Source organism: Carassius auratus, chromosome 7, assembly GCF_003368295.1.
Source record: "Carassius auratus strain Wakin chromosome 7, ASM336829v1, whole genome shotgun sequence".
NCBI classification, from domain to species: Eukaryota; Metazoa; Chordata; class Actinopteri; order Cypriniformes; family Cyprinidae; genus Carassius; species Carassius auratus.
The window spans coordinates 10,253,553-10,274,905 of NC_039249.1; the positions used below are offsets into that span (position 1 = coordinate 10,253,553).

General features: G+C 38.7%; 3 protein-coding genes and 1 long non-coding RNA gene across 5 annotated transcripts; 2 read left to right on the forward strand and 2 right to left on the reverse strand.

The window, feature by feature from the left end:
* Positions 1 to 6,248: 6,248 nt before the first annotated feature.
* Positions 6,249 to 10,496, forward strand: LOC113105882 (purine nucleoside phosphorylase). The gene is made up of 6 exons (XM_026267251.1): positions 6,249 to 6,528; positions 7,620 to 7,789; positions 7,877 to 7,980; positions 8,647 to 8,822; positions 8,935 to 9,125; positions 9,840 to 10,496. Exons 1-6 carry the CDS (start codon positions 6,506 to 6,508, stop codon positions 10,055 to 10,057), a joined length of 882 nt encoding a protein of 293 aa, XP_026123036.1. The 5' UTR covers positions 6,249 to 6,505; the 3' UTR covers positions 10,058 to 10,496.
* A 186-nt stretch (positions 10,497 to 10,682) lies between these two features.
* Positions 10,683 to 14,477, reverse strand: LOC113105865 (zinc finger protein 883-like). Its single transcript, XM_026267222.1, has 6 exons — positions 14,210 to 14,477; positions 13,540 to 13,732; positions 13,371 to 13,465; positions 13,200 to 13,278; positions 12,899 to 13,090; positions 10,683 to 12,789 (listed from the first exon to the last, which is right to left on the reverse strand). Exons 1-6 carry the CDS (start codon positions 14,348 to 14,350, stop codon positions 11,630 to 11,632), a joined length of 1,860 nt encoding a protein of 619 aa, XP_026123007.1. The 5' UTR covers positions 14,351 to 14,477; the 3' UTR covers positions 10,683 to 11,629.
* A 101-nt stretch (positions 14,478 to 14,578) lies between these two features.
* LOC113105891 (dual specificity protein phosphatase 19-like) lies at positions 14,579 to 17,383 on the reverse strand. Its single transcript, XM_026267262.1, has 4 exons — positions 17,132 to 17,383; positions 16,476 to 16,522; positions 15,060 to 15,212; positions 14,579 to 14,995 (listed from the first exon to the last, which is right to left on the reverse strand). The coding sequence occupies exons 1-4, from the start codon at positions 17,343 to 17,345 to the stop codon at positions 14,813 to 14,815; spliced, it is 597 nt and encodes a 198-aa protein (XP_026123047.1). The 5' UTR covers positions 17,346 to 17,383; the 3' UTR covers positions 14,579 to 14,812.
* Positions 17,384 to 17,669: 286 nt separating this feature from the next.
* LOC113105908 (uncharacterized) lies at positions 17,670 to 21,267 on the forward strand. Of its 2 annotated transcripts, XR_003292415.1 has the most exons (4): positions 17,670 to 17,729; positions 18,157 to 18,264; positions 19,021 to 19,026; positions 20,967 to 21,267. It is a non-coding gene; the product is annotated as an uncharacterized LOC113105908 (long non-coding RNA). The 2 variants fall into 2 exon arrangements; XR_003292414.1 differs by lacking the exon at positions 20,967 to 21,267 and having other exon boundaries at positions 19,021 to 19,079.
* The last annotated feature ends 86 nt before the right edge of the window (positions 21,268 to 21,353 follow it).

Here is a 21,353-nt window from a genome sequence, read left to right on the forward strand (position 1 = left end):
ATACCCTTTCTGTCAGTTCACTCTAGCTACAACTTTTTCATAGCCTACCTCATGAGATTCAATGCTTTTTGAAGTCGAGTCCACAAACACACACACACTGTGCAGAGACTTTCATTCAGTATTTTTATTCAAAGAAGGAGAGGAAACCATTACCACTATGTCTGGGATAGTGGTGCCCATTTTCTGTCCAAGGGAGCCGCTCAGTAAGTTTTATGCCTTCCCAGTGAGGGAAGTTTTATGTGGACAATCAGCGTGAGAAGTTTTATTAGGGCAATCTGTGCTCTGACTGTGTTAACTCCTGTAATTCACAGCTGGCCTCAAGGTTCATCCAAAGGATTCTCCATCGTGTTCTTCCATTCCTGCAATCAGATGCATGGTCTCTTAGGAACCCTTGGCTCTAGAGCCCTCCTGTGGCTACTAAAGACACCGTTCTAATTGGTAGGTGTCCCTTTCTCCAATTTTGAAACAGACTTTTATTTAGTAGTGTATTTTGTCATGCATTCTGTCTTCTTCTGACATTAGAGTATTTGACAACTTGGCATTAATGCTTGTAAGAAGTACACATGTTATTTACTGTGATATGCTGTGGAATCCGTTCATCAAACACAGTTTTAAACAGCGTATCACTAATAACTGTGCATGCATTGTATGACTGAAAAACAATATGAGAGCCTAAAAAATATTTTCTTTAAAATGCATATACTTTTTAACCTAAATCCTGGTTGATTTGGATTTCTTTTCTTGAAACAGTTTTCTAAATCCTCTGCCTTTACTGAAAAGCTCAGCAATGATATATGAATGAGTGTATCCAGTAGGGGACAGTGCTGCACCATTCATCTCCAGTATGGGCAGAATCAAGAGTTTTAGGACAATAGAGAATGTAACTACAGTACGTTTGTATTAGCACACTTACTATTTCTGCAATATGTATTATAAATGCATTTGACCTTGATTTAATAAAATAACTTTTCTAGCTTGAAGGGGAATATAATCAGTAAACAATCCTTAGCCAACTTTTGTATTCAGAATGACTTCACTCTTCAGAACATTTCCTTTTATGTTCAGTGGAGGAAAGTAAGTCATACACTGTAAACCCCAATGCTGTCATTAGTAAAGAAATCAAATTATCATAACTTAACTTTACTTAAAATGTCAAGTTTTGGTGTCAAAAAATTAAACCGGTATGTTTAATTAACTCATTTGGGAGCAAAAACCTTTCGAATTGAGAATGACATGAGATGAGTAACCAACCACTTTTTGGTCCATTCAAAATTGAGAAACTCTTCAGCTGAAAGCTTTAAAGTTATGATTTAGGAATGTTATGGCTATCTTGGTCACACAGTCCATACGTAAGACATATATTGAAATAACTTGAATTGAAATATCTAGTCCTGTCTCAAAGACCCCTGATAAATGATTAAAAGTATCAAATACAAGCAAAAACTTGATTTGAATCCTTTTTTATTGCATTTATAAAACAATGATTTAGTCTGTTCCTTTCTGACATAATTCACATATTATCTTATCAGCACATTCACAGCTGCCAGCACTTTATCTGTATTTTATTGCATGTTATTGCATCTGCTCTTCCAGATATTAATACTGAAATATTTTGTCAGTAAAGCAGCTTTGAAGCAATGTACATTTTGTAAGGCTCTGTATGAATAAAACCATCTTGGATTGATTTGAAAAAGATCCCGTGCACATTCACTGTCAGACAGCATCACATGCATTCTATTTTCAAGTTACTTTTTGAATTTGTTCTGCTCCATGTCTTTCTCCACATTACTGGTGACATGTGGCTCTCATCTAATTAAAAGATCAAGAAAATTCAGGATTTATGAACCTCATCTTTTCCTGGAGGTCTGTTATCGATACGATATCGACACGAAAAAGACGGCATCGCTGTGAATAATCTTTCAAGCACCTTTATTTTTAAGAATGTATGTGTATTAAGTGTAATTGAAGTTTTGGATCTTTTTTATTTCTTCTCTTTCTGCTTTTCTAATTATCTCCGGACATGGACAGGTTTGCATTTTGTATTTTAATTCATTTGGCATAATGCAAAACATCACGTCCCTTCAAATAGCTCATCTAATTTTCAGTTTCAGGAGGAGCACGTTACTTACAACAATAAAGCCTTCAAGTTCACTCTTGTGAGGACCAAAGTGAGTGTCGCAGGTTTCACGCATGACACTGGAGTGAGATTCTCCAGACACGTTCTCACATAACCAACCCTGAGTTTATATCAAGAGCATGAACGATCTCAGACATCAAGAACCGCAGCCAATGTCAACCTTCCCATCGCTGTTGACAAACTCAAACTCTGTGTTCTAAATGTACGTATTTAGTGTTCAGTACAGTCTGTTTTCTGTTATCAATGACTATCTTTTTCCCATAAAGTAAAAAAGAAGAGATTTTGCAATGTTTGCTTGTCCAAGCTGCTGTTTTCCAGACTGTATGTAACAGCAGAGGACCAGTGCAATTCAGCATTGTCAATGTCATGATGCATTTTCAGTGAATAGCTTGGATGAAAGAACAATGTTAAGTAAATGAATTATTTCTGAATTCTATAATAGGAAGAGAATGAGCCCTTTTAGGAAAGAACACTGGGCTATTTGTCTTTGCATGTGTTCATGTCATCAGCAACCCAACTGATGGCTTAGTATACAATGACTTGCAAAAAGCATGAAGTGTTATGCAATAGTAATTGAAGAAAACAGGCTGTTAAACTCAGAGTAGAGGTTGGGACTTACAGGACATTCACTTTTACACTGAAAATGACACTAAACGCCGCCATCAGTGCACCACCCTCTATACGCGCCAATCGCAGACATGCCGCAGTTCCTTCACTTCATGTATCTACTATGTGTTGACTGACCTGTACAGGGCCTTGGCCTGCATATTTGTTCAAATAAACAGTGTCTGCACACAATAATATGTCTGATGCTTTTATCCGAGTTCTCCATTGGGAATTGAATATTCTTGCGACTCGGTGAGTTTCATAACCGGTTTGTTGCAGCGTGTTAAAACTAAATTCCTACAAGTTTCTGTTATTGACAGTTATGGAAAGTGTTTTATGGTGGACACTAAAGAAGTCCTTATCGATAAAACTCACCATGGCTTATCTCCCATTTCCTTATTCTTGTCTCTTTTCAACTTATTCTTTCCTAATGAGGGTGATAAGAGAGAGGTTACATAAAACAGGGAAAGTTGGCACAATGTCCACATTCTGATCTATTTTAACAGCCGAGATGACTCGGTGATGATTTTTCATAAGAATGATAACGCACAATGAGCTGGAAATCCTGAGTGCCGTTACTGTAAAAAGTTGAAGAAAAAAGAGTAGTCTTCTTGTTGAAACCCACCCTTCCTATTGCATCACTTTTATAATGACCAACATTTCCTCATGTTTCTTTCAGTTGAAAAAGAAAAAATGTTCACATTAATTTGCCGTTTTTGTACTAAGTTAACAAGATGCCAAATAGAAGCAGTTCGAGATTGACTTTTGGACATGTCTGTATATTTACTAAGGCTTAGTGTTTGGAAGTTTAATGAAAGGCTGTGAGAGAAAAACCGAGTTAAAGTTTACATTTGCTTTGGTCCGTGTCCAAATATGTTTGGCAGTGAATTTCTGCAGTCAAACTGACCCATGCATTTATTATGTAACATTATAGGCAATGTTATCCAACAAAGTTCCTCAATCCTACTAGAAGATTCTTTCAGGACCAGCCTTTTTCACATAGATCACACAAAAACCCCTCAGTGCTTTAATGAGAGTTGTGGCCCATTTGGTTCTGGACTGGTTTATTTCCTAACCGCCATAAAACCCAGTCTTCATTCCATTTCACATTAAATTGCAGGGTGAAACACTTCTGCAGATTCTCAGTAACACACTCCTGTGTCTATCTGTAGATACTGAAGCTTGGAAAATCTAGATCTGCCAGATTTTGCCCATGACTTGTCTCAACTGAGCTTAATCAATGTAAAAAGAACAAATAAAAGGACTGCATGCATTAGTCTAGTCAGGTTCAAAGACGTCAAGCTAAACCCATTTCACACGTTCCACACATACTCTCAGTCATTATGAATAATAGGATCCCTATTCATGATGACGACAGGCCTGCTCACTTCCTGTGCTGACCGGGACATGTGACTTTCATGCACACCCTCAGACTGAAGTGAGTATGCTTTGCAATTATCAGACGTGGATAATGTTATTACTACTGTTATGTGTGCAGTTTGTTGCATAAAGATTCATGAGATTGTTCCAGACTCGTGCTGATCAGATGCAGATCCCTCCGTCTACAGCAGTCAGCATTTGAAGTGGTCCAAAGTTGTCCTAAGACAAAAATGCATTTTTGGACACCCTGATCCATTTCAAATGTGGTCTAGTGTTAAAGAAACCCCCATCAGGCTGATTTACTGTCAAATCATACTTTGGTCATTTAGATGGAGGCTTTCAAGTAATGTTTAATTTCTTCAAATCACAAAGGTGAGGCATTAACCTTGTTCCGCTGGACTGGTTGCATAATAAACCTGGCACCTGGACAGCTCTGGGAACATTTTTATTGATTCCTATACAGCTGTAACCTCGGAGGAAAAGGCTGGATTGTTGTGTGCCATCATGAGCCGAGCCGTTACTCCATTGGTCAGGATACAGGCGTGTCAGCTTGAGCAAAGAAGAACCACGTCATCAGTACAAGTCGAGCACTTCACAGCCTTTTCTTTTCTTCAGCCATGTTTTTCTGAGCTGAAACAGTCACAATAGTGACTGAGGCAACAACAGGCCCCCTATCAGGCCTTAAATTATAGGTGAGGTTGTAAATATTATACTTATCTGTTAGTCATTTAGTCACTTGTGGGTACCTTGAACTACTGGATGATCACAACAGGAAATGACATATAAAGCAGAAGCAGTTTCAGAGAATTATGATGTCATGAATTGCGATGATGCCGGGCTTTAGGTGCCATTGAGTAATTTAACTGGAACTGTGCTGTTACGATAAATATTGCATTAAACAGTCACAGAGGTGATTGTATATTCTCCATTGATAACCCTAAGATGGTTTTGACTGATGTGTGGGAAGTGTGTTTATACGAGGTGCTAATATGAATAGGATTCTTCTACCTAATGTGATATGTTTGAGACAGGTCATAGGTCAACGGGGGTCATGAACTCTTTCTGAGTCTCTGAGACACCCTCCTAGATCCTGTTCTCACTCTAAAATAAAGCATGCGTGACCATTTAAAAAAAATGGGTTTGTATATTTTTTTATATTTATATATATTTATTATATTTCATTTAGTCATTCTTCTACATGTGTGGACATATAATGGAACGAAATGTCATGTCTCACAGGACCAGAGATACACCAATAGAAATAAACACAACAATCATATATGACTGCTCTTTTGTTGAACTTGATTGCTTCTGTTGTCCACATTTGTAAGTCGCTTAGGATAAAAGCGTCTACAAAATGACTAAATGTAAATTCAAATGCTGCAATACCTTCTGATGAATTCAGGATGCATTTAGTAGAGCGTCCAATCCTGCTCCGGGACGGCCAGTGTCCGGTTTGCATGAGTTTACCTCCAACCAGCTTCAACACACTTGCATGGAAGTTTCTAGAGAATCTGAAAACCTTGTTTAGTTGGTTTAGGTGTGTTTATTTAGGACTGGAGTTAAACTTTGCAGGACAATGCAGGATTGGACAGTCCTGGTTTAGCATGAGAGGAATGCTAGAGGACTGAATACTTTGATTTATGAAACTTTCTTAGGCATTTCTGCAATGTTGACACAGGCGGAGCAAAGCGGGACGAAATATGTTCTCTTGTATATGTTCAAAACTCAGCAAAAACGATTTAACATAATACTGTTTTTAAAAACACCCTAAAATGTTAGTATTACATAATATACACATGTTCTTCAAGTTTAGTGATACAAAGCCAAAAAGAAAAGGCAGTTGATGATATTTGTTTAAAAGTGCACGATTTCTTTATCTGAATCATTGTGAATTAGTTTGAACAAGACAAATACACATGGCCTCACATGACAATGTTTATATTTGGGTGACTCTTAGTAGCCTAACATGTGTCTGTGTTGTTCAACCATACATAAATCTAATCTAGTAAAACCAATGTCCATGTTATCAGGTGTTCAGTCTGACAGCTGTTGCTCAAGTTTAAGTGAGATTTTACTGATAACAGACCAGAAGCCCATGACGGCCCACCCAGAGGTATTTGCGTCAGAGGAGTGTTCCGCTTGGCGCGCGCGTCAGACGCGGGGTGGAGCGGCGGAAGCGGCGTCTCTATAAGAAACCGACGGCAAGAAAGCTCTTGTATTCATTCTCGCGTCTCGTTATCGATTCATTCTCATCACTTTTATTTGTTTCATTGGTAAATCGTCGCGTACGTTTGTGTCTAACTTTACCACACATCGCCACAGAGTAACATCGACATTTCCGTTCCGTATTCGTGAAGGATCTGATCAGCGATTTTAATCATGTTTCCTGAAAGCAGCTCTGGGTAAACGATTTTTGTTTTTTGAATCTAATTTTGTGTCTTTATTTTGTCTTTTGAAAGTTAACTGGTTGAGTTCTAGTTTCTTTCGATGGTGATGTAACAAAGGCATAGTAACGTTACAGGGAGTTCAGTTTGATAGTTAAAGTCGACCTATTATAATTAATCCGTTCATTCCTACATTAGCAGTGTAGGCTATTTTTTAGTTTAACCGAATTTTAGCAGTGACGAGCACGTGGTGATGCCCGGGCGTGCGTGACTTGAACAGCTGCCAGGGAAGCGAATGACCGTTACTTAAGCGAATATTTCCTGATTTAAACGCGGGGGTAAGATTATAGAACACTTTTTGAAGTACATATAAATTGGAGGGAAAATTTGACTTTGAATGGATTGTAGGCTATTGACATTCTGATAAAATATATATATTTTTAAAATAATATATATAACCTAGGCTTATACTGTATAACAGACACAATATGATCTTGACACCTTACTATCTAAATATTTAATTAGCCACTAGTATTAGTCAACCATTCACCTAATACGTATAAATACCATACTATCTTTGGAGAAGTGCTTTCTGGACATTGGCTAGTTATTTTGAGAACAGATATTGTTTTGTCAATTGATTGTATTGAAATTCAATTGTAAATCTAATTAGATTTTAATGTTACTTTTTTGTGCAGAGGCCAGAGTACTTATCATAAAGATGCTCTGTCACAGTTTATTTTAGTAGTCACCCGCTGACATTACAGCTGTGATGTGTCAGAAAGTGGCTCATGTTTCAGATTTGCCAGGATATTTTTATTTGGTATCTAGAGACTTCGTAGGCAGTCAAACGTTACAGTATTCAACAGTTCAACTTAGTTATGTTGTTATATAACTACATTATGCACTACATATCCAAATGCTATTGTATATATCTCAGTTGTGTAAGTGTATTGTACAAAAGTGTAATGCAACTGTGTGTGACATTCAAGTGTGTCAGGATGGGAAACATGCATGCGTGTGCTGTGAATTCGGTGTGCTGGAAACACATTTGGTTGCAGTCATGTGAGGGGCCTCGTGAACTCATTTGTTCCATTCTCTCTTCGCAGGTACAGTTATGAGGATTGCCAGGCCACAGCTGACTGGCTTCTGTCCCAGACTGCAGTGCGTCCTCTGGTGGGCATCGTGTGCGGTTCGGGTTTGGGTGGACTGGCTGATGCCTTGAAAGACCAGGTGGTCTTCAACTACAGGGACATTCCCAACTTCCCCCAAAGTACAGGTGGGGTCGACTGTATAATATAGAATATTGTGTACCTTATCTTGTAAAAACCATTACTGAATCAGTGCATTTCTTTCTCTTCTGCAGTGCACGGTCACGCAGGACGGCTGGTGTTTGGCACTTTGAAGGGCAGACCTTGTGTCTGCATGCAGGGCCGGTTTCATCTCTATGAGGGATATCCCATCCAAAAGGTACAGGCACCCTATAATACACACATTCTGGCTCGTCAAGAGTCCAAAACATGTAAACAATACGGCTCTTCGTCAGTCTGACAATTAAATCCTGGGTGCTGATCCAAGCCTATGGATTTTCACTTCTGTATATTTAAATATTACTGAAATTGCAAGTCGCACAAACTTGAAGGACCTGGAGATCCTTCTTAACCAGGAACTAACTATATTTGGTCCACATGTGACCTTATTGAAAACCAAATTAGTTTTAACGGGTTGTGTTGTGTGCCTGATTGAAGCGTAAACTCTTTGACCCTGTGGAATGCAGGACCGGAACACTTATAGTATTTACACAGATTATTTTTGCTCCACAGTTTAAAACTTAATGATAATATCTCCAAGGTCTGATATCCGATACTTGATCAACAATTAAAAAAACAACACAGATGTGACCCTGGATCACAAAACCAGTCATTAAAAAATTAATAAATCTTTCCATTGATGTATGGTTTGTTAGGATAGGATCATATTTGGCCAAGATACAATCATTTGAAAATCTGAGGTTGCAAAAAAAACCTGAGCTACTTAGGACTGGTTTTGTGCTGCACACATGGAACACAACTGGTGCAAACTGCAACTGATGTGAGGTTCAAAGCATCTCAAACTAAGATTGTTGTTCTGTTTTAGATTACATTGCCTATGTGGATCTTCAAACTGCTGGGTGTGGAGACCGTGATTCTCACCAACGCCGCTGGCGGTCTAAACCAGGACTTTAAAGTAGGCGACATCATGATCATCAAAGATCATCTCAACATGCCTGGATTTGCTGGAAACAACCCTCTGGCTGGACCCAATGACGAAAGGCATGTTTATTTAGTTAATTGAATCACCACTGTTATGTAACAGATCCACAGAGATTCCACACTTGCTCCTGTAGAAACTGTTCACTATATAAGCCTTACGTTATCTTTTTAGGTTTGGCGTTCGTTTCCCCTGCATGTCTGACGCATATGATCGAGAACTCCAGCAGCTGGCGCTCGACGTGGGTTCAGAGCTCGGTTACAGTGACTTCCTGCGAGAGGGTGTGTACTGTGTTCTAGGCGGACCGTCGTTCGAGACGATCGCAGAGTGCCGCATGCTGCACAAACTGGGAGCTGATGCTGTCGGTAAGAGTCTCGACTGCTGTAAAGCCTCTTTTAACCAACCAGAACATGCTATGCTATTGTAGCATGGTATTTATGATATAAAATAATGTGATGGAGTATTGTGAAGTTCTCTGACAGGCTGAAAAAAGCATTCGAACTGACAAGAGTTAGTATTCCTGTAGGTCATGGGTTCGATTGCCAGGGAATGCCTAAACTAATGAAATGTTATACAAGCCTCTATATATAAAGCATCTGCCAAATGCAGAAATGCGTGACCGTTTAAAATTTTAACTATGCAAATTAACCGTGATGCTGTAACAAAATAGCTGGAAAGCATTGAGATTGAGAATGCAAACTTTTGAAAACTTGTTTCAAAGTACAAAGTGACAATAGCAGAATCGAACCTTAAAACTTTTTTTTTTTAACTGCATCATGTGCATGTGCTATTGGAAAGGCATACATAATAGAGCACTGTTAGTTGTTTTTGCAGATCGAAATGAATGGCAACTTTTTTTGACAACATTGTCGTCTGTATGCGACACTTCTCGAAAACAAACGGGAAAAACTTGTGTTTTAGTACAATAGTGGTGGTGTAAACATACCTTAAGTTGAACCAAATGTCACTTTTTAAGCGAATGAGCAGTGGTTTAGTGATCAGTGAGTTGTTCTGTATGCTATTGTGTATATGCTTTTTCTATGTGAACTTGTTTAATAAGCATACTTCGTCTGTTTTAGGCATGAGTACGGTTCATGAGGTGATCGTGGCACGGCACTGTGGGATGCGCGTCTTCGCTCTGTCTTTGATAACTAATAAGGCGGTGATGGACTATGACAGCGAGGAAAAGGCCAATCACGAGGAGGTTCTGCAGACGGGCAAACAGAGGGCGGAGCAGCTGGAGAGGCTGGTGTCCACCTTAATCACCCGGATAGAGCACAACAACAATTTTGCTTAAGACTGTTCTCAGATCAGTCACAGACCAAAGAACGCTGATTCATCTGTGAACATGGTTATGGTTGCAAAAACTGTGTCAAACAGGTCAATTCAACTTAACTCAGATAACTTATTTATACTTTCTGAATCTTTTTAAGCCCTTAAATTTTGTCTGTGATATTTTGCCCTCATGTATATAAACCCGGTCAACAGGAAAGTGCTTATTTAGATTTTCTTTTTCTTTAAAAAAGAAAAAATACAAATAATTTTTACATTCCTCTGAATGCTAAAACGGTTTATTATTTCTAAGTTAACGTTTACCATGTGTTACTTTGTCTTAATTTAAAAGTTGAATCCTCTGTAAAACTTTGATTGCTTTGTAGTATTTGTCAGTAGATGTACAGTAAATGTCTATCCTATGTGTTTTTTAACAGTTATTATTAAAATTGGCTATTTATTAAGCATGTCTCCCTTTCATTAATGGTAGGAAAGTTGGGTTTTTTTATATTACACAGAAAATTTGATGGAATTTCTATGGAGTCATGGTGATGGGGAAATATTGAGATGGGAGGAGCTTTTTCTAGTTCCCAAAACCTATGATGGAAATAATCACTTGGGCGGACAAAAAGAATTCCAATGCTTTTTTCTTTTTTTTTAGTCAAAGTTCTCAGGGGAATGCAATATATTTGTGAGTGAATGCACAGCATTGAAACAGGATTTTTTTTTTTTTATTCTCCCATCAAATATTTTTCTCCATTGCGTTGTCCACTTCCTTTCTTTTTTTTCCTTTTTTTTTTACATGACATTAGTTCCATGGCAATTATGTATTTTAAATTTCATTTCTATTCCTTTTATTTCAGTTTGGTTTTGAGACATTTTATTTGAGTATTAATGTACAAATCTGAAAATGAAAAGTTGAAAATTGTCAAAAACAGAGTTATTTGTTTTTACAAACTCGTTCCCAAAACCTGTGATTGAAATAATATTGCTTAGGAGGAAAAATAATGGATGCAAAATAATAATGCAAAGTTTCCCAGGAGAATGCAATTGAGACAAAGCAAAGCATTGAAATGTTTTGTTTTTCCCTCCTTTCAAATATTTTTGTCCATTTGTGGGTTCTGTATATTTCAAACATAAATTAAATTGCATTTCTACATCAGCTGGTTTTGAGACATTTTATTTGAGTATTAATATACAAATCTGCAAATTAATTATTTAAAAAAAAAAAAAGTAATTTTTTTCAAAAATCATTTATTTTATATCAGGTTTTTGTGTTCGCTGTATTTAATAGTTATTTTTACGTAATCATAATAACAGCTTGAGATTTATTGGAATGCACAATTAAAAAACATAACTATAAGTTATCTGTTTTTGCAAATTAACTTTTCAAATAGTCTCATATATTTAGTTATCCTTACGCAAAATATAATTGCTTTATTTCACTGTAAAATTTGACACAGGAGTTTCATCGTGAGATTCACCCTAATTAGATCCAATAATTACGCATGAAACATCTTGCAGATCTTCTAAGAAAAGTCTCAATTATTTGGTCACAGGTATTTTCAAGAAAGGCACAAATGGGATTAGTTCTCAGTCAGTTCTCTTCCACATTAGAGCTTGCAGAACTTTTTGGCCCAGATGGGCAAACCTTCAAGTGATAGTTAAGATGACTGCTTTGAGAGAAACACTTGTCACAGTTTGCGCAGCGGTGCGGTTTCTCTCCCGTATGAACCCGTTTGTGTTTCGCTAGCGAGCTGGCTTGAGTAAACTGCTTACTGCAGACGTTACAAGTGTAACTCTTCTGCCCCGTATGAGTGAGCTGGTGCGTCTTCAGAGATCCTTTGAGGGCAAAAGTCTTCCCGCATACATCGCAACTAAACGGTTTGTCTCCAGAATGCGTCAATAGATGAGTCTTGAGATGCGTTCCTCTCCGAAAACCCTTCCCACAAAGCTCACAGCAGAAAGCTTTGACTCCCGTGTGGAGCTGCTTGTGGGATTTGAAGGTGTTGGCGTGTACGAAGGTTTTTCCACAGTCCTCGCATCTGAAGGGCTGTTCGCCCGTGTGAACCCTTTCGTGTGCCTTGAGGTTGCCCTTTTGGGCAAAGCTCTTCCCACAGTGTTTGCACAGGTATGGCTTTTCTCCAGTGTGAACTCGCTGGTGGTAGTCCAAGTAAGACTTGGTGAGAAACTTGGAGCCGCATTGCAAGCAAACAAAGGTCTTCTCGCCATCATGCGTTCGCTCGTGAGATCTGAGGACGCTTATCAAGGCGAAGCTCTTTCCACATGTGGTGCAGGAGAACGGTCTCTGGTCACCGTGACTCGTCATGTGATTCCTCAAGTGGTTGGGCAAGCGAAACACCTTGTCGCAGAGCGTGCATTTGTGAGGTTTTTCCACCTTGTGGTCTCTGCGGTGGATTTGGAGGAGGCGTCTGGAGCCGAAGCGCTCTCCGCACTCTTGGCAAGCGTGAGGTGTTTCTCCGCTGTGGAACTTCTGCTCGTGTCTTCTCAGGTTGTTGAGGTGGGTGAAGGTCTTTCTGCAGATTTTGCATGTGTTCTGCTCATCGCTTGTATTGGGTTGCTCTTCTTCAGTGGCGTCTTTAGGGACGTCCAATCCTATCTCTATTATGTCGGGTGGATCTAGTGTGTTTAATTGTACTGAAATGTCATTTGATTCATCCTCAGAGTTTGGTTCAGTGCTCCACTGCTCTTCTCTTTGATGAGATTCAGATTCATTTGCACTGGGCTCCATTATATCTGTAACATAAACAAGGCATGTTTATAGATATAATATTGTATATTTAGGCCTTATATTAACATATTCTACCATGTTAATCCAATTCCATTAACATCAGTGAGTCTGTACCATCTACAGCAGCATTTTCAGTGGCGTCTATTGGGACGTCCAATCCTGTCTCTATTATGTCGGGTGGATCTAGTGTGTTTAATTGTACTGAAATGTCATTTAATTCATCCACAGAGTTTGGTTCAGTGCTCCACTGCTCTTCTTTTTGATGCTCTACAGATTCAGATTCATCTGCATTGTGCTCCATTATATCTGTAACATGAACAAGGAATGTTAATAGATATGATATTGCATATTTAGGCCTTATATTAACATATTCTACCATTTTAATCCAAATGCATTAGTGTCATTGAGTCTGTACCATCTACAGCAACAGTTTGACACTCTACTTGTTCCTCTTCATGGACAAATACTTCTTCAAATCTAAACTCCAGGTCTTCCTAGATGAATACAGGGTTATGTTAGTTTGATGTACAACAAAAAAGCCTTTGTATATTCAAAAACACAACAATTACAGCTGGATGTGGATTACTTCAACAGTCTGAAGTAGATGTCCACCAGATGGGGTGCAACTCAATCTTTCCTGGATTCCCGACACATCTGAAGTGAAGCCTTGCTGATCTCCTCCTACAACAGTGCATTTTTATTATTTAATCTATTAAAATAACAGTAATATAGGATTTAGTTTTGAGAAGACCCACCTTTGACGTGTTCCTCATCTTTGATATGAGTGTTAAGTGGTCTTCCACTGCCAGCAAATTGCTGCTCTACCATGTGGTTGATTTGATCTGGTTGTGTCAGATCTTTTCTTGATCCACTTGATGCTTTATGAAGGATTCTACAGATGTGTTCAGCTGTTGAGTTTGTTATTTTCCTTATAGCATCCGTCAGATTCTTGTGAATCAAACAAAAAATAATCCATTTAACTGTTAAAAGTTTTACTTACCCAACTGTTGCATACAACAGGTTTGCTTTATTAAGTTTCAGCACATGTAATGTTGAGGATCGACGCTCCCACGATTATTAAGAAAATGAAAAGGTTTGAAAATCCATATTTTTTTGTATTTATTTATGCATGTTTTCATTTTTAAAGGTGCACTTTATTTCTGAAAGTTCTAATATTAACTGAGGTAGTTTGATATCAACCAGCTATCGTCGAAAAAAGGGCTTATAATTATAAAATAACACATAAAATAAAATATCTACATCAAAGGAGATCCCATATTGGCGTATTATTATTTTACAGTAGTAAAATAGTCATCAACTACTGTATACTTTGACAGTAACTATGAACACTGCGGTCATTTTTAGTGAAAGTAAAATGGTTAACATATTTACACATGTGTTCATTATACATTTGAACGAACTTACCATTTTAATATCAGTTTCTGGATTTCCATTTCGACGCTCTGACTGAAAAATATCGAGTTGACAAATTTCTGCCACTATAGATGTGACTAAACTGTCCATTATTAAGAGCACTTGTTTCTGGACCGATGCTTCACACGACATGATTCTATACACACCTGTAAAAATCACAAAACAGGTGAATATATGACCGATGTATTTGTTTTGTCAAAGTCTCTTCAGTTGCTGTGCGAGTGGACTCTGAACAGTTTCTCGTCATAATGGATTTCAAAATAAAAGTCACCCACTAAAAATCTCACGGAAATTAAAAGCCGGTCAATGAATCTGCAGAGAGGATTTAAAATTTTAATTTTTGCAACAAGTATAAACATAAATATTCATAAAAATATATTTCAATATGAAATAAAGGACGTTGGCACTTACACCATTCCAGTCCCCAAACTTCACATTTCTAATGTCTAAACAAATCTAAACACACATGCTTCCTCTCATCAGCTCATTAACTCGTCACGGGCTGTGTGAAATCTGATGTATGCAGTCATCAAACACGTCTGAAAGGCCAAGAACAGGACATTTCGGTTTACAAAAATCAGTCTTTGTGTGGAATCATGGTTTATATTTCTTCAGCTGACTCATAAAGCCTGGGTTTGGCTGAATGCAAGGCCTGGCGGTTTTCACAGCGCTGTAGGCTTCATCAAAGGACATGTTCTCCTGGGACATGAGGAACCCGATGACAACAGAAGCAGAGCGAGAAACACCGGTGTTACAGTGGACCAGCACCACTCCAGCCTGAGGAGCACACAGTCAACAGGTCAAACACACACACACACACACACTATCTCTGGATACACACCTGCTGACTGGCTTCATGTATGAACTGGAAACACTCAGGGAAGTATGAAGTGATGTCTGTCTCTGGAAGATCCAACACGGTGACAGTCTTATACGTGAAGAGATCAGGAAACACATTCTCAACTCCATACGCCACATTCAGCACATGAGTCACCTAAAACACAGGTTATTATCATTTTAATATTAGATAAAGCCAGTGTTGTAGTCGAGTCACCAACTGTCGAGTCCAAGTCGAGTCTCGAGTCTCAGTGTTCGAGTCCGAGTCCAAGTCCGAGTCACCAAAGAAGAGTCCGAGTCGAGTCCAAGTCGAGTCACCATTACCAGAGTTCGAGTCCGAGTCGAGTCTCGAGTCCCTTATTGGATTTTTTTTTTCTTTAGTTTGTTGAGAAAACAATAGCAACCAACTGAGTTGGTAGGCGTTGAAGTCCATTATATGAAGAAAACATCATTAAATGTTTTCCTTAAACTTAATTTAAGAAAAAACGCCATAGATATACTGGATGGCATTGGGAGGAGTAAATGATTAGGAAATTTTCATTTTTTGTGTGAACTAATCCTCTAACACTGTATTACAGAAATACATTCGGCGAAAAAAAGAAACGTGCATATTACAATGATTGTTTGTGTGTTTGTGTGTGTGTGTGTGTGTGTGTGTGTGAGTGAGAGAGAAAGAGAGAGCGCGTTTGTGTGTGAGTGATCACTCACACCCAAACGCTCTCTCACGCTCATCGATGAGTGATTTAGCGTGAGTGCGTTTGTATGTGTTCAAGTGAATGTGTGTGTGTGTGTGTAACGGTCATGTTCGTTATTTCCAATGTAGGCGCGCGGTATGCACGCTCGCTCATAATGGAAGCGTATGCGCGCTCATAATGGAAGCATCCAGGCGCGTCCGCAACGCACAACGAGTTAAAAACATCTCAACTTTTGAGAATGCCACAAGCGCACCGCGGGTCATGTGACAAGAACTAACCAATCAGCTTCATCCTTTCCCGCAAGTGCCCGAGCGCTTAAGAAAAAAAGTAGAGTGAGTGACGTCAGTGAGTGTGTTGTCAAGCAAAGAGAGCGAGCGGTAGCAGTGTCTGATCCCGGCTGGTCTTGGGCACGAAACATTTTTTATAATATTTTTTGTCAAAAACAACGTGATGAATGCTCAAATCCGAGTCCGAGTCCAAGTACGAGTCATCAGTCCACGAGTCCAAGTCGAGTCACGAGTCCAGAGAATGGAGTCTCGAGTCGGACTCGAGTCCAAAGAATAGTGACTCGAGTCGGACTCGAGTCCGAGTCCAGGACTCGAGTACTCCATCACTGGATAAAGCAGCCTGCTTATTTTTATAAATGTTTATAAGAAAGTCAGATAAGTACTGTTAAATAATAAATACAAAAAGTAGTGTATAAGTAAAAAAAATATGTATATTACCTTTAATTTCTTCAGTGTGTCTATATCATGGGCAGCATCCTGTGATGCTAAAAATCACATTATTAGTTAAATATAACAAGTAGGGTTAATACTCAATGTGTCATTGTATATCTTCAATCCATTTTTTTTAAATATAATATTCATTATTATTATATATGTGTTTATTTGGAATAGCCATAAATAAATAATTTTGTCTTAAAGTATATATTTTAAAAAATCTTAAAATTGAAATGTATTATGATTTTACTGTGTTAACAATAGCTAGAAATGACAGAATTCGTCATAATCAATTAATCCTTTTTTAATATAATGATAATCATATTCATTATTTTGGAATTAGTCTTAATAAACCAACAAACAAACAATCTGGACACTTAGTTTTGACTGGAATACAGAATTCTGAATCTATCTATCTATTATATTAGTAGCAGTAGTGTTGTTGTTGTTATTAATAGTTATCATGGTAAACTCTTTTTTTTTTTTTTTCATCTTTAATATGCATCGTTACACATAAAGTACCAGGCAGTGTCCCTTTATTTAGTCACTGTTGATATCTGTGCACAAATACAGTAATCAGCATGGAATATTGATATTTCCAGCAGTGCACCAGGTTTTCCCGATGAATATTGCAAATACACATCAAACACATAACGCACAGAGCAGGAGGAAGGGTCTGATGACGCCCACGTGCAGGTCGAGGCTCGAGTCCTGCACAAACCCGCACGCCGCGTGCCCCTCGCGCTCCACGTGGTACCGATCTCCACGGCGCGTCTCCACGAGTCTCTCGCCCGTCACAGTCGTCACTCTGGTGCTCTGCTTCCTCAGACGAGCCGCGGAGAAGCCCCGGATCTCCTGCGACACAGAACTCATCTCAGATCCCTGCTGATAAAGCAGCGGAACTAAAGATAGCGACTGTACATACAGAGCACGGAACCTTAAGATTGGGGCACCACTTAATTACAAAATAAAAGCCCCTCTTCATGCATTAGCCAGCACTTAGCCGTGATTACCATAGACCGTAAAAGAAATGGACACAGCGACCCCATTGGAACTCAATTGAGATAAATGAAGCCCAGTTTTAGCTATTTTTAGCACTTCCGTTTCTGACGCGCAGACTCAAACGAAGCTTGACGACGTCAGCAACCTGTCTGACAGATGTAAATCTTCTAAGTGGCTGTGCGTGCAAACTGCCATCGTTAATCTTGCAGAGACGTCGAGCTTAAGCGGGGAGTTCTTTGTCGTGAGTGAGCAGGAGTAAGTATTCTGATTAATTATTTTGTATAGTATTTTAAAATGTAACGCCAGTACGCCATATTAAGTTAATTGCCTGCGAGCTTCTCCTCCTGTCTGTACGGTAATGCGACAGAGAGCCGAGTGGTTATGACGCAATCGTTAGCCTATTTTTTACAAAAACAGTTTATACGGGGCCATAATGTAACATAGAAGGTAATGGAGCACTTTATACATTGTCGTGTATCTTGAGAAATAAATAATGGACAAACGGAGTCTTTAAACGCCTCAGATGTAAAGTTATTCGCTGTCAAAGTGACGCCAAAATGAATGGGAGTCAATGGGAATGCTAACGCAAGTGAAGTTCTGCTAAAAGATGGCAGCCCCCAGAGCCATATAGAGTGAGAGTTGCGACAACTCCATTGACTCCAATGGAACGCTTTTTTTACAGCAATGGCGGCTCGTGGAGCCTCTCAATAGTTCCCGGAAGTAGCGGCAAACCGATGCCACGCCGTAGAAGATGCAGCAGAACAAACCGTTTGCGACGCACTTTTAACAGGTAAGACGTTTAAATAATAAGATTGAATATTATCAGTACATCTTAATAACAATAAATTGCAAATTAAAACCTTCTAGTAGATAATCACTCATTAAATGAGTAGATTTAAGGTTTGTTATCAGATAACTAACAGATTAGGCTAGGATTGGAGCTGCATAAAGTTAGTAACGAACACCCTAATAATTGTAAAATCTGTTCTCATAATTCAGTTTCATCCATCGTGTTTGCAATTAGAAAAAAAGGAGTATAAACATATTTTTTTGCAGGGTGGGGAAAGTTAGCTAACGTTACATAGCCTATTACGTTAGTTCAATATAACGTGTCACAGCGGTGAGTGGAAGTGGTAAAAATGAGGTTATAAAGTTTGTTCCTTATTACACGTATTAAATTACTTAATAATAAAATGCACCCTATTGATATACATTTAGAGTGAATTGAGTTTGCAAAAACATGGGTGGAGTGTTTTTAGTCATTGTGATTCATTTACTATTACCTGTCTATATTATATAATAATACTGTATTATATATTTAGACTTGTTAGTGTATAAAAGTAACATACTGTAACATTCTGTGGGTTCTGGTGGGTGGAGGATTAGTGGTGCCACTGCACTGTTCTGGGATGGAGCATCAGTGAGGATGCAGGTCAGGAGAGCTGAGGGGACCTTTTTTTTTTGATAGCTGAATTTTCATTATTTTTCTTAGTGCTGCCTTTGCATTGTTTGATTTTTTTTTTTGTCTCTTAAATTTTTTTAATAGACCCAGGTAACTGGCTGATGGTTCACTGGAATGCTGACTGGCTGCTGACTGACTTGCTGCTGGTTGACTGGGCAGTGTCACCTGTCCCTGTCTCTCCTCTCTAGCCATGTCCTTTTTCTTCACTCTCACTTTCCTTTCTCTGAGTGTCCTCGTTCTTTTTTCCTCAACCTTTGAAACTGATAGAGGTAGAATACATGGTTTTGCTAATTTTAAATATTGAAAATATCACATCACTTTACTCCAACTAGTACGAGTTTGTACTTATTATACAGTATTGTTCAAAATAATAGCAGTACAATGTGACTAACCAGAATAATCAAGGTTTTTCGTATATTTTTTTATTGCTACGTGGCAAACAAGTTACCAGTAGGTTCAGTAGATTCTCAGAAAACAAATGAGACCCAGCATTCATGATATGCACGCTCTTAAGGCTGTGCAATTGGGCAATTAGTTGAATTAGTTGAAAGGGGTGTGTTCAAAAAAATAGCAGTGTGGCATTCAATCACTGAGGTCATCAATTTTGTGAAGAAACAGGTGTGAATCAGGTGGCCCCTATTTAAGGATGAAGCCAACACTTGTTGAACATGCATTTGAAAGCTGAGGAAAATGGGTCGTTCAAGACATTGTTCAGAAGATTAAAAAGTTGATTAGAGAGGGGAAAACCTATAAAGAGGTGCAAAAAATGATAGGCTGTTCAGCTAAAATGATCTCCAATGCCTTAAAATGGAGAGCAAAACCAGAGAGACGTGGAAGAAAATGGAAGACAACCATCAAAATGGATAGAAGAATAACCAGAATGGCAAAGGCTCAGCCAATGATCACCTCCAGGATGATCAAAGACAGTCTGGAGTTACCTGTAAGTACTGTGACAGTTAGAAGACGTCTGTGTGAAGCTAATCTATTTTCAAGAATCCCCCGCAAAGTCCCTCTGTTAAAAAAAAGGCATATGCAGAAGAGGTTACAATTTGCCAAAGAACACATCAACTGGCCTAAAGAGAAATGGAGGAACATTTTGTGGACTGATGAGAGTAAAATTGTTCTTTTTGGGTCCAAGGGCCACAGGCAGTTTGTGAGACGACCCCCAAACTCTGAATTCAAGCCACAGTACACAGTGAAGACAGTGAAGCATGGAGGTGCAAGCATCATGATATGGGCATGTTTCTCCTACTATGGTGTTGGGCCTATTTATCGCATACCAGGGATCATGGATCAGTTTGCATATGTTAAAATACTTGAAGAGGTCATGTTGCCCTATGCTGAAGAGGACATGCCCTTGAAATGGTTGTTTCAACAAGACAATGACCCAAAACACACTAGTAAACGGGCAAAGTCTTGGTTCCAAACCAACAAAATTAATGTTATGGAGTGGCCAGCCCAATCTCCAGACCTTAATCCAATTGAGAACTTGTGGGGTGATATCAAAAATGCTGTTTCTGAAGCAAAACCAAGAAATGTGAATGAATTGTGGAATGTTGTTAAAGAATCATGGAGTGGAATAACAGCTGAGAGGTGCCACAAGTTGGTTGACTCCATGCCACACAGATGTCAAGCAGTTTTAAAAAACTGTGGTCATACAACTAAATATTAGTTTAGTGATTCACAGGATTGCTAAATCCCAGAAGAAAAAAAATGTTTGTACAAAATAGTTTTGAGTTTGTACAGTCAAAGGTAGACACTGCTATTTTTTTGAACACACCCCTTTCAACTAATTGCCCAATTGCACAGCCTTAAGAGCGTGCATATCATGAATGCTGGGTCTCATTTGTTTTCTGAGAATCTACTGAACCTACTGGTAACTTGTTTGCCACGTAGCAATAAAAAATATACTAAAAACCTTGATTATTCTGGTTAGTCACATTGTACTGCTATTATTTTGAACAATACTGTATATGAATCACCTGAAATAACATAGCTGTAATCAGCAGCCATTTCTTGTATGTTCACAGGTCTAGGGGTGCATCGTGGAGCAGGGCCCTCCTCTTTTTGACCACAGGACGGTGTACAAAGATTGTGGGAATAGCATCTGGGCTCAGCCTACTCTTGAATTTTTTGGTCATGACAAATTGCATTGCCGCAATTTGTCTGCATACTGACTTCAGTTTAGTTTCCACACACACCTTTTTTTTGTCTACCCACTTACAGTACATATCACATGGTGGTTAAATGCACAGTTATAGGTAACACTGATGACTCCCTGCAATGTCTCACCATGAGTCTCAGCTCCCTGGGTTTTGCAAGGCTTTGCTTGTTCCTTATTTCTAGTAAAACATTGTCAATGTAAAAAAGTGCAAATAAATGTAAGTATAATTACCTAACAATTTTTTGTTGTTGTA

Coding starts and splice junctions, on each gene's coding strand:
- LOC113105882 (XM_026267251.1), top strand. CDS start 6,506: ATGTTTCCTGAAAGCAGCTCTGG. Junction 6,529..7,619: donor TTTCCTGAAAGCAGCTCTGG/GTAAACGATTTT, acceptor CTCTCTTCGCAG/GTACAGTTATGAGGATTGCC. Junction 7,790..7,876: donor CAACTTCCCCCAAAGTACAG/GTGGGGTCGACT, acceptor TCTCTTCTGCAG/TGCACGGTCACGCAGGACGG.
- LOC113105865 (XM_026267222.1), bottom strand. CDS start 14,350: ATGTCGTGTGAAGCATCGGTCCAGAAACAAGTGCTCTTAATAATGGAC. Junction 13,733..14,209: donor CAGAAACTGATATTAAAATG/GTAAGTTCGTTC, acceptor TTGATTCACAAG/AATCTGACGGATGCTATAAG. Junction 13,091..13,199: donor TCAAACTGTTGCTGTAGATG/GTACAGACTCAA, acceptor TTCATGTTACAG/ATATAATGGAGCACAATGCA.
- LOC113105891 (XM_026267262.1), bottom strand. CDS start 17,345: ATGAGTTCTGTGTCGCAGGAGATCCGGGGCTTCTCCGCGGCTCGTCTG. Junction 15,213..16,475: donor ACACACTGAAGAAATTAAAG/GTAATATACATA, acceptor CCTGTGTTTTAG/GTGACTCATGTGCTGAATGT. Junction 14,996..15,059: donor TACATGAAGCCAGTCAGCAG/GTGTGTATCCAG, acceptor TGTGCTCCTCAG/GCTGGAGTGGTGCTGGTCCA.